Source organism: Dermacentor albipictus, unplaced genomic scaffold (genome assembly GCF_038994185.2).
Source record: "Dermacentor albipictus isolate Rhodes 1998 colony unplaced genomic scaffold, USDA_Dalb.pri_finalv2 scaffold_36, whole genome shotgun sequence".
In the NCBI taxonomy this organism is placed as follows: Eukaryota; Metazoa; Arthropoda; class Arachnida; order Ixodida; family Ixodidae; genus Dermacentor; species Dermacentor albipictus.
Window position 1 is genome coordinate 955,712 of NW_027225590.1, and position 12,234 is coordinate 967,945.

At 45.7% G+C, this 12,234-nt stretch overlaps 1 protein-coding gene across 13 annotated transcripts in view; it reads right to left on the reverse strand.

The window, feature by feature from the left end:
* LOC139052803 (bromodomain-containing protein 3-like) overlaps positions 1-12,234 on the reverse strand; it is a 253,023-nt gene that overhangs the window by 111,222 nt on the left and 129,567 nt on the right. For all 13 annotated transcript variants that reach the window (XM_070529934.1, XM_070529928.1, XM_070529935.1 and 10 more), the window contains one exon: positions 6,846-7,347. In XM_070529934.1, coding sequence (XP_070386035.1) covers positions 6,846-7,347 — 502 coding nt within the window. The remainder of the gene's footprint in view (positions 1-6,845; positions 7,348-12,234) is intronic.

Below are 12,234 nucleotides of genomic sequence, written 5' to 3' on the forward strand. Positions count from 1 at the left end.
CCTCAAACTTACTGAAGCTGCGTGCCAGCTTCTCAGCCAGCCCCCCTCCTCTCAGCAAACACTCGCACGGCAGATTCCTCGTTGGCACTACGTATTCTCCGTGCAAGCGCGCAGTAGTGCTGCATAAGTCCCGGGGCGCCTTTTTCATTGCCGGGTGCCCGAGTTCAGAAAACTTTTCGTTTGGAATAGTTACGTTATCGCGCCCCTGTTCTCCTTGCGACGATCGCATTCACGAGGCTGACGTAACGCGCAGCTTCTGCCACTGTCGGGCCTGAATAGCCCGTGCTGTCGCTTTCCATGTCGTCCTCATCACTGTCGCTAGTTGACACTTCGGCAACAACAGCGGCAACGATGGTGAAAAGTCGAACCTCGTAGTCAACATTACTTCGCAGTCGCAGCAGCGCTGCCGAGCAACTTCGCATTCCAAATGCCATACACTGTAGTCAACAGCAGATCCACGTCGCGGGCCAGCGCCGACTTCTTCATGTCACGTTCGGTAGCACGGACGATGTCTAATTTTTCTTCTATGCTGAGCACCCGGCGTCTTTTTTATCCGAGCTTCGGCATGACGCGAGTCCTCGCTTGCACGACGCCGCAACGCTCTCTGGCACGGCGTCCATGCGGCGTCGAAATGATGTTGATGTTGATGCGGCTTCACGTGCAAACGCACAGGGCGCTTGGAGGCCGTTGTACCGATCTCCGAGGCTTGTTGTTCTGCCGGGCCGCCCGATGAAGACGACGCACCACCGTGTTTGCACGACGAAAAGTGGAAACGCTATGTTTTAACCGATGCGTATGCAATAAGCTGGTACGGTTTATGCGGATGCAAAATACATTATGTTCAATGGCCGCTGAGTCGGGGAACTGACTTTACTACTTTTAAACCGAAACTACTGTTTAAGCGGGTACGGTTTAACGAGGTTTTACTGTACAGCGAAATCTGACGCACGCCGCCTTCTTTGAAATAAACTGCTTACCTTACATACGTTCGACCAATGCTCGAATATGCTTGTGCCATGTGGAACCTTGGCCAAAAACACACCAAATAAACACAAACACAAAAACACAGTAACTTGACAAAATCCAGAACAGAGCAGCAAGGTTTGTCTTATGCCGGTACTCGAGAACTGATAGCTGTACCAAAATGAAAAATGAAATAGGATGGGAAATTATTTCCTCTCGCTGAAAAAAATTGAGACCGAAAATGCTTTATCAAATATTTCATCGTAAAACCAGCATACGAAAGGAAATATACTTACACAGGTCTCATTATGTCTCTGCACCTACTGATCATCAATTCAATATTTTAGAATACCACACTAGAACTAATATTTAAGCTAATTCATTTTTATTCGTTCGATTAGCGAATGGAATCGCCTATCAAGTCAGCAAGTGTGCTGTGTCAATGAAGATGTGCTTCTTTTTTTTTTTCGACATTGTAAACCCCTGCTACAGGACCTTCAGGCTAAGCGGGGTAATCAGTGAATACAGCAAATAAAGAATGAATAAAGAATAAGGGGTTTCCTGTGATTAAATGACCTAGGTAAATATACTAACTCCTTCCAAGACTCTAGAGGATGACTGGCGATCCTGAACTCTTTTTCCTTTGCCCCGCAATTTATCTTTATCTTTGAATTCTGCATATTAATCTTCAACCCCCCTCTCACACTTTCTCTCTGTTAAGGTCCTCAATCATTTATTGCGACTCGTCTGAGGTGTTGCTGAATAGAACAATGTCATTGGCAAACCGAACGTTGCCAAGATATTCGCCGTCGTGGCTTATTCCTTACTCCCAGTTTAATAGCTTGAATACTTTTTCCAAGCACGCTGTGAATAGCATCAGGGTGTCTACCAAATTGACATTTCCACATTCCCAGAGTTTTCCAGGTTTTCCCTGACTGCCTTTGCAAAATTCCCTGAGTGATGCAGAACTATGTTTTATGTCAAACGGGCTGAAACCATATACCAAGAATAACCAAGAATACGACAAATTTAAAGAAAAACAACTTAGCCCAATTTGAATACTAAGTAGTGTTTATGTTACTCAAAAAGAGAATAGAAGGGAGCGGTTAGTAAAAGGCACAACAAAAAAAATGACTTCAAAAAGAATTGCAAATCGAGTCGGACATTCTCAAATACGAATAAAAAGGAGATGCATACAGAAGCAAATATTTTCGAATATGAGCTATTTCTATCAACTGATAGCAAGCTCATTGGTACGAGGCCCAAGCTTTCCCACATTTGAGATTCTCTCTCAACAGCTCGTAAGTCAACCTCAACTGTACTGACATATTCACAGCTCACGCACGATGCCTCAGTGTTGTGTTTCACTGCTGGTAAAGAGTTTATTTTGGTTTGGATGAGGGACACCTGCATCTTGGCATCAGCTAACACTTTGTTTTTTGAGCTCAAGCTCCTTCAAAACGGCGGCGGCACACTTCCTTTTCCATTAATTCCTCAGTGCGTCGGTCCTTTCTGTTCTCGTCCTCGTCGTGAGGGGAACATCATCTTGGTCAGTTGCACAATACACGTCCGATTTTTCGAACTCCAATAGGAGCCACGAAACGTCCAAAAAATCGGCCAGTTGGAAAACATAAATGCATGTCATTTACTGCCCTTAAGAGCTCAAACCGCCACAGGCACATTAAAAAACACTCTGAAGGCCTGTTGGTACACGTATTAGGCACATCGGCGCTCATACAGTGACAGGAAATACCGGGTGCATGCAGGTACAATTAAGGAATACATACTGTGTCCCGCTGCAATAGCCTCTTTCCATGCTAGTTATGCTTCACTGCAAAGCTTTTGCGAATGCTATGAGGCAAAGCTGACTTTTGGAAACCAGCGTTATGCAACGCATTATGCTTTCCAAGCTTCTAAGCCAATTATGAGTTCTACAAAGGCGGAGTCCGTGTCATTGCTGACAGCAGCGAATTCTTTCAATAAAAAACATGGCAACCAACGTCAAGAAGCTTCATAGCGAACGTCAAAGCAGCTAAGTCTAGCGTTGCCGCAGTGGTGGCTACGGCTACCAGCAAATCTGCGTGCGAGAGCGCCGATTCCAGGCGGCAAGGTAATTAAAATGGCAGCAGTGGTGGCTTTGATTAATGCCATTTCAGACCTGCGGTCACGGCAAAACGTCCAGAAAATTGGACGGCGAAGAGTTCTCGAGTCCAAAATTTCAGACGTTCTGATACAGTGACTCTATGAGGTGTGGTGGTGCCGCGAAGCCGTCCAAATTATCGGGAATCCGGAAAGTCGGTCATTCACTGTACACTGGCAACTCCTCCAGCCTACGACAGGACGTCAAAGACGATTCATTACGATTCCTGTCCGTTAGTCAACCAGCATTAACGCGGCTTTTGACCTTTCAATAAAATTAAAGCTAATTTTCCCTGATAGCAGCCCAAATGTCCCGAGTTTTCCCTGACTACTCAAAATCCCTGATAATTCCCTGTTTTCCCGGTTGGTAGACACCCTCAGCATTTTATTTATTTATTATGCAATGTATAGTTTGGTAGATAGCTTACCTCCAAGCAAATTATGCAATAATGCTCTATTTCTTCAATTTCTGGAAAGTGATTTACTCTGCAAAATAACTAGATGTATATTTAAAACTAGCACATTGAAACACATAAACTCTGCAAGTTTAATCAATATCGACAAAGAATTTAAAGAAGTTTTCAGGCACAGGGTCCCCTCTTAAACCTTGATATAACAAAGTACCGTATTTACTCGCATAATGATCGCACTCGCGTAATGATCGCACCCCTAAATTTTGTCGTCAAAATTCGATTTTTTTTATTCCCCGCGTAATGATCGCACCCCAAACTTGCCGCAGCGATATGTCGTGTGCTAAGTCTAGCTAATAATGATCGCGCTTACCATCTGTCGAATGCTACGCGAACGACTCTTCAAGACAAGCCAAGCGGCCTGCACGCACCAAACATTCTTAAGTAGATGCCTCATTTCATTACTTTCGTCACTTTCCGCACATCTATTACAAAATGAGGTACAACCAAACTTGCCTTTATTATGGGTTGGCTTTATAATGGTTGATCTCAACAAAAACATTAAAGGCGCATTTCGACTCTTTTCATCTGCTTTTCTACTCGTGAGCACGCAACAAATCGCGCGCGGCAATGATAGTAGCCACGTTTACTCTGATAATATAAAAGTGCACCCTATTCATACGCCGACGCTTGTAACACAGCTAAGATATTCGCCCACCCTTAGCGGAAACGTGCCGTATTAGGATAGTAGTGAAGACAGATGTCGCAGTTTCCGCAGCACGTCACCCATGCATTTCTATGTCACTGGCAGCTAAGCGCGCACACCTGTTTCTGTCCCCTCAAAGTGGACATGGCTACGTTACTGCCGCAAACTTGCCGATATTAACGATATTATTCATCACTGATACGGAAGAAACTGTTTCAATACACGTAATGTACTCACGAGAAGAAAAAAAAATCGCGTTCGGCGCGCTCGGCTTGCTCCGCCGGCCGCCATTTTTGTTTTGGTGTCCCGCACCCGCAATCTCGCATCCCGCAGCAAACGCGGGGCGAAAAAAAAAATTTTTTTTTTTCGCGGTAAATTTAACCCGCGTAATGATCGCACCCCTGAATTTGCGTCAATTTTTCTGACAAAAAAAGTGCGATCATTATGCGAGTAAATACGGTATATAACGAACTTTTCAAAACCTTGTTTCCATAGAACACCATGTAATTAGAACCTCAATATGATGAGATGTGTTTGTATGCAATTTCAATATAAAGAAATTTCGCTTCGTACACAAAGGAATGCCGAGGCAATAAATGGAAACTTCTTGAATCGCATAAGGTCAAATTATTGAATTTCAAGCGGCTTCTCGCAAACGCACCTCTTAAATTGTGCAAGGCGCGACAAGTGCGACCACCGAAGTAAAGCTGCATCATGTTCTGTATAAAGTCCAAGTGCAATAAGGTCCTATCACACGCTGCGCACTTTAGGTATGAGAGAAAATGTGCACAGGTGAGAAAGAAAGATGGTGGCTTCACGCACGAGTGCCTCCTTCTTGCGCGAGCAGGGGGGAAACATTGGTAGGGGAGCGAACTCGCGGAAACGTGATGAGGCGTGCGTGCGTGAGGTTAAATTGGTGTACTCGCGATTTCTAGCCCACATCTCGGCTGTGGCTGCACATGACTGCAAGTGCGGCCGAGCGCATACGCAGCGACGCACCCTGCTTTGGGGGTAATCTGCCGCGTGTGCAAAGAGAGAGCATGCCGAGACTGTGTGGCATCACGTAAAGTGTTTTCACGCGCATTTAATATTGGAGTTTGCGTAATCCGGAGTTTTGGTGACCCGTTGGAGCAAGAGACAGATGAAGCATTCGCTCCCCACTGCTGACACTTTTCCTGATAGAGTTGTCCCAGTGCAGGAGACACTACCAGCCACGGGGGCGGAGTGCATGCGAGAGCATGGCTGGCTTCGATTAATTTGTACCACTGATGTGAAGATATCGTCGATGTGGCATAAAAGCGCATACTTCGTCGCAGACTCCACAATTCATCAAAATGAATTATTTTCTCGTTCAAATTTGCTTTTTTCGATTGCCCGGTAATTCGAAAAATTCTGCAGCCCTTTCGCGCGAAAGAAAAATAGACCGACAACTGTACTTAATTGCATGAAAGGTTGAATTTTAATACAGGATTTTGATATAATGAAGCAAATTGCCGATTTTACCAACTTCGTTATATTAAAGGTTTAAATGTACGAGACCTTTGCAATTCAGCAAAACTTGCAAAGCGAGCTGCTGCAGCGAGGCAAGGTGCATCCCCCCAACAATGTGAAAGGCAGAGTGATGAAAACACAACAGTGGCCCTACTCCTATCATGTGCCATCTAGTGCGCAATTGCCCGCCAGGCAGAGCTCAACCAGGTGCACAGCCTTTAAGATATTCATCACTGTCGCCTGCTGCAACGGTGACGCAGTGGTTATTAGCACACTTGCCTACGGAACGGTAGCAGTGGCAGTGGATTGAATCCTCACTGTGGACACTATTTTTAAAGACAAAGACAATTTAATTTGTGTGCAGTTTTTCTGCCACAGCTTTCCGATGAGAGCAGGGTCCCACAATTCGCCATGTGATGCTCTCTCATTAAAAAATATCACCACTGAAAAACTTGAAAATGCTTTAAGAAAGGAAGTGAATTTTCCACAGCTCTAGCTAGCAAAAGTTTCCTTAAATTTGATGACATCCTTGATTAGCTCATTATATGCATCCATACCTAGGCCAAGCTATTTACAGTGCTTGGTTTCATGTTAATCATTGCTTTGCACAGTCATTAGCAGTTTTATAATGAAATACGAATCAACAGCAAGCCTAAATGACAAGCAGTTTGACACAAAAGAAAAGATAACCTTCTTTGGAGATTTGTTACTGCTGTAACTTGCGTTAAAAATGCGGCATATCAAATGCTTGTTACCTATTCTGCACCAATTATGGTGCTAAAAAAAAAAGAGTAAAGCCCATACACTATCTTGCCCCTAAACTTGTTCTTTCATGGGGAAGCAAACCTCTGACCTCCTTCAGACAGAACCCATAACAGCATGCTGCATTTCAAGTGTATAAGTTGTCAAAACAACCTGCCTAACTGCGAACGCTGCGCGGCGAGCTGCTGCAGTAAAGGAAAAATGACTCCCTGCTAAAGAGGACGGATTCCAGGTAAATGTGTAGGATTTTCTTTTCGAGTCTGCCTTGCTAGAAGTATCTTATTTGTATCACATACGATACATCCTGCAGTAAGGGGTTAATAGTAGGCTATACTGTGACTGTTGTCCTAACAATGCATTTCAACTGCACTCACCGGGAAGCTTGTTGATGTCAAGGCTGAGCTGACGCTTCTCATCATACGACATGGGCTTGGCGTTGTCCTCATCCTCACTGTCGAAGGCCGGCAGGCTCTTGCTCTTTTTGGACGATTTGCTGTTCGACCGCTGCCGCTTCTGCTGGCCCCCGCCAGATTTAGCGCTGCCCGTGGCTGCCCCCCCCGCCGCCGCCGCAGCGGCAGTGGCCCCTGCACCTGTTGTGGCTGTGGCTGCCAGCCCCTTGGCACCCTTGGCCCCCTTGGAGGCCTTGAGCGTCTTGGTCACAGCCACAGGGGTGGTGGGCGTCGTGCCCAAGGCTGCTTCTGAGGCAGGAGGTGCCACAGTTGCTGGAGGCTCAGCCTCCATCTTGATTTCCTTGGGTTCAACCACATCACCAACCACAGCACCCTTGTCCCGCTTGGCCTTCTTCTTCTTCTTTTTCTTGTCCTTCTTGCGGCTCTCAGCCGCTAGCAGGCTGATCTGTTCGGTCACCTTGCGCAGCTGCACAGCATGACAACACAGCAAGGCTCACTACATGCAGTACATACTGCCCAAGCTGGCTCACTTCATTTATTTACACTATCAGCCCCACTAGCTCTATTCCAGGGGTGGAAAGAAAAACTCTCTAAAGCCTAAGGCACTCCCATTACACAATAGAAGCCATCAGAAAAGCCATTCACAGATCATGCATGGTGGTATGAAAAACGGCGCCACCGATTTTGCTGCCACCGGTTCAGATGACACGCAAAAGCTTTTCATCACAGGCCATTGGCAAGTGGTGTGTCCCTGCACAGCAGTGGAGCACAAGATTTATTCACGAGGGCCATGCTATTGGCACAAATTTTCAAATCTGCCTTCTCCAGAAAGGCCAACGAAAACATTTTGGTAGAAGTAACCGAGTCGTTGAAACTTACATTTTTCACGTCAGCACTGAGGAAACACATTGAAAAGCTCACCAAATAACAAAAATTTTCCCTCTTGTTGCAGTTATTTTCACTGCCACAAGCACAGATTAAAAATAACACAGAACATTGTTTTATGTCACGGACACAGGACAACATATTCCCCAATGCTGTCACTTTCTAGTAATCATGCTAAAAAATAAAAAAAGAACTGACTTAATCCAGTTTGAAGTCGGGAGTAGCAAAAGATTTTATTCAAAAAGAAATCAGAAGGGAGGGGTAGTAAAATTCGCATTGCATATCTTTGAAAAAAATTGTAAAATTCATTGCAAATAGAGTCGAACATTTTCAAATACGAATAATAAAGTAATGCAAACAGAAACTAATATTTTCAAATATCCCCTTCAGTCAAGAATTATGACTAACTGTTGATACGTGTGTGAAACATAGAAGGTGCTAGACTCCACTGAAAGTAAACCAATACGGTATAATGACTGAGCATTTTATGATGAGACATCATAATTAGAGTAACTAAATATTTGAATATTGTAAAGTCAGTCATGCTACATTTCTTCATAGAAAGCATTAAATCCCCCGCTCAATTACATGAGCAAGTTATTCATTGGCCTCAAGCATTTCAAGAAAGAAAAAAAAAACATTGCGAGGTTGCTACCAGCATGCCCCACGTCAAACGTCACGTAAAACGCAGTCATGTTTTCACCAAAGCGGTACTCTGTAATGATACATATCCCTCAGAAGTAAAATGAAAGTAATTTATGTTATCAGAATGTTCAATATACCCTAAGGTTAATGTTTGTATTCTATTCATTCCTCTCACTGCACAGAAATGGTAAAAATAGGTGGTGCCCACAAACGTGGACACTGTAACTGAAGGGGATATCAGCTATTTCTATCACCTGATAGCAAGCTCATTGGTATAATGCCCAAACTTTGTCATAAGCGAGATTCTCTCTCAACAGCTGGTACGTCAATCTTAACTGTCCTGACAATCAACCCGCACGCAACGCCTCAGCGTTGTATTTCACTGCTTTAAAGAGTTTAGTTTGGTTTGGATGAGGGACACCTGCATCTCGGCGTCAGTCAGCACTTTTGTTTTCTTGAGCTCAAGCTCCTTCAAAGAAGCGACAGCACACTTCCTTTCCGGTTCATTCCTCAATGCCTAAGTCCCTTGTGTTCTCGTCCTCCTTCAGCAGCGCGTTTGCCCCACAGACCATTTGAAGCATTCTCTTCGTCAGTTGTACAGTCAACGTTCGATTTTTCGTACTCCCTAGGGGCTGCGAAAACGTTAGAAAAATTGGGTAGTTTGAAAAATGAATGCATGTCTCTTACTGACCTTAAGGGGGGACACAGGTCTTTGGGAACGAAAATCAGGCCAAAATTCAAATATTCAATTCTTATTTTCCACGTTCCCGACGCGTTTCTGCACCTATCTCCGAAATTTTGTAACAAAATACCGCATAGTTTGAATCTGCAAACGTTGGCCTTGAAATTGGGGACAAACCGCGCATGATCTTCAGCGCACGTAACTCGACAACTACACTCTCTGCTAGTGCCATTTTGGAATAAATCAAAAGCTCACATATATGGCTTTCTTTATTTGTTGTTAGTGGTGGTGGTGAAAACATTTATAGATAAGAAAACCATGGCTAGGCGGCGCTCCTGCGCCTCTTGACAGAGCCCCCAATGTGGGAACATGATGCAGCGCGGTCGTGCCGCGGCGCGGTCTCCGCTTTGATTACATCGTTCCGCCCGCGCGTTTCTTCGCCGCTCGTTCTCACTGCGCTCCGTTTTCAACGGTGGCAGATCGCCGGCTTGCGCAACAGCGATGCAAAGATGGCAATGCGGTTTCAAGAAGGTTGCCGACGCCGACAGATTTTTTTTCGTGGCGGCAACCTCACGAAAAAGGAGCGTCTGCTTCCGCACGTGTACGGCGTTGAACAAATCGTGGACAGTGATGTGACAGTGAAAGCCAAGTGCGTGTCACAGGTGTCCGACAAGATCGTATACGACGTGGAGTTAGAGGTATGCACAAAGTTCAGAAGTTTAGCCACTTTTATTTCTATATGATGCAGGCACGAAGCGGTCATGCATACTTGCAGAGATGTGCAGGGACGGTGACGATTGCCGTTAGTTTCCTCGGTAGCTGAGCGCGCGCACACGGCTGCTCTCATTTTGTGCTTCCACCTTTTGCTGCTCAATTTCTTGGCTGGAGCATTAGTAAATTACACGTTTGTGTTCGTTCTGATCTGCGCGGAGCTGTCAGCGAACAACGGCAAGCGTTATCGATGTCTTCGCTTCGCGAAGCATGGTTGTTTTTGCGTTGAACCAGTGTCAATGCGAGGTTGCATTTGACATATCACGTGTTGAAAGTTCAATACTTAAAATGCGATCCGTTGCCTGCATCTTCCGACGCTGCTCTCTGATTAAAAGATCATCAAAGCCTACTCACTTGCCCAATAAATTATTACAAGAATATTTTCTTTGCAGCTGTGTTACATCAGCTATACCTTTTGCGCTTCTCTGCTGGGGCACAGCTCATTTAGGGCGAGCGAGAGGTGGTGTTCCAGCCCCCCAATATTCGCGAGCGTGTGTTTATATATAACCTATTTAGAGAGGGGGATTAAATGCCCCCATGGCTACGCCTATGCTTGTCTGCTCTACGTATAACAAATCGAGAATTGCGTACTTGCGGGCAACGGCGCATATTTTGTGATTCCACCTTTATTGCACAGGTTAATCAGCTCTGCTTGGTCACGAGAGAAAATAGTGCAGTAAAGAGTGTTTTCAGGATTCACATGTCTCAGGAATACTTATTACCTGCGGGGGTTCTTTAACGCGCACAAAAATCAAAGCACACGGTAACAAGGGTGTTCTTGCACTTCGCCCCTATCGAAATGCGGCCACGGTGGCCGGGAAGCGAGTTCGCGTCGTCGAGCTCAGCGACGAAACACGCATGCATTTACCGCTAACAAGCGGCGGATGTCAACACAATTCAACAACGCGGCACGACGAAACAAACGGTTGCGCGCTAAAAACAGGAATATCATTATTCTGTTTTCATTGAGCGGCCGCGATATTGCACGCGAATATGAAAGTATGGTACTTGACTCGGCGCACTGCAGTTATCCATACTGTCCTTCTCGTACCACTTCCACGGAAATCTGTAGAATTTCACAGGCGGCGTTTGACCTTTTGTGTTTTCGAGGCTGTTGTGGCAATCAACAACACAGCAGTATTACGTACCACCTTTCCTGGCTGATGAGGTCGCACTCGCCATCGAAAAAACAACGCGCCCGAGCCAGCACGAGCACTCCCGCCGAACAGAACACAGGCACGCTCGCGCAGCGACGATCTTCGAAACTTCCACTGGTCCGCTAGGGGAGCATTCGGCGCTGGTGGCGCGCGGGCAAACTTTAGGTTGCCTCGTCTATTGCTCTCAGAAGACAAGCACATGGAGGTATGCATGAGCCAATCCTTGAGGGCATGGCCCTTAACATACTAGGTGGGATCCCTAGTAAGGGTCCCCAGTGGCGTGCATCGGCCGCTGCCCAGGCGCGCTCGACCAAGGCCGTTTGGGCCTGCAAGTCATAGCAGCCGAGCAGGGCCGCCTCCCAGTCCTCCTGAGTGGGCTTGGAGTGAGGAGCAATAGCTGGGTTAGGTGGGCAGGCCCACATGATGTGGTAGATGTCCGAAGACTTCTCCGCATAGTGTGGACAAAAAAAGCAAAAAAAGGAGGTTGGGGGGGGAGCTCGGTGTTAGATCGAGCTGACGCCTATGGTCAGTTAAAAAGTAGACTGGCCCGACCACAGCAATCTGGCTTGGCTGTTACAAATGGCGAGCCAGTTTGACGACCACGAGCATGCTGTCAGCAGACGACACCGTGCCAGCCTCATGACCGCCGGTTTAAATATTGTGGCCGCATTCGTCCAACACACGGACCGGCCACTTCCCCACGACGGCAACAGCATTGCTTGTCCGTGGCAAGGGTTCCTGTGCTGTATTCATATTTGGGTTTTACCCACTCAGCGCAGCCTCCACCTCCTACCCCCTAAAAAAAAAGAAAAATCAATTCCTCCTACTCTCCAAATTCATCCGATGCCCACATCTATGGCATAACGCAGAGGCAATGTGTCACTTCGTACCTTATACCGCACAATTAACAAATTATTATATGCTAGTGACAATATGTATATGGCCTATTCCAAGGAAGTACTGAAACGAAATAGAAGCAAATAACGACTTAATTACCCAGCAAGACGTAACTTAAGCTAGAAAACAGACATGTAGATTATAGATTTCCTCTCCGATTACTTATACAAAACGTACAGCAACAGCATTCACATGTGGCGTGCATTGACTCCGAGGAGAAAAAAAACAAACAAACAAACAAAAGAATGTCAGCGCCACACACTTTACTTCACCTAATCAATGTAATCAAATATTTGACCGACGATTCCTCTAAATG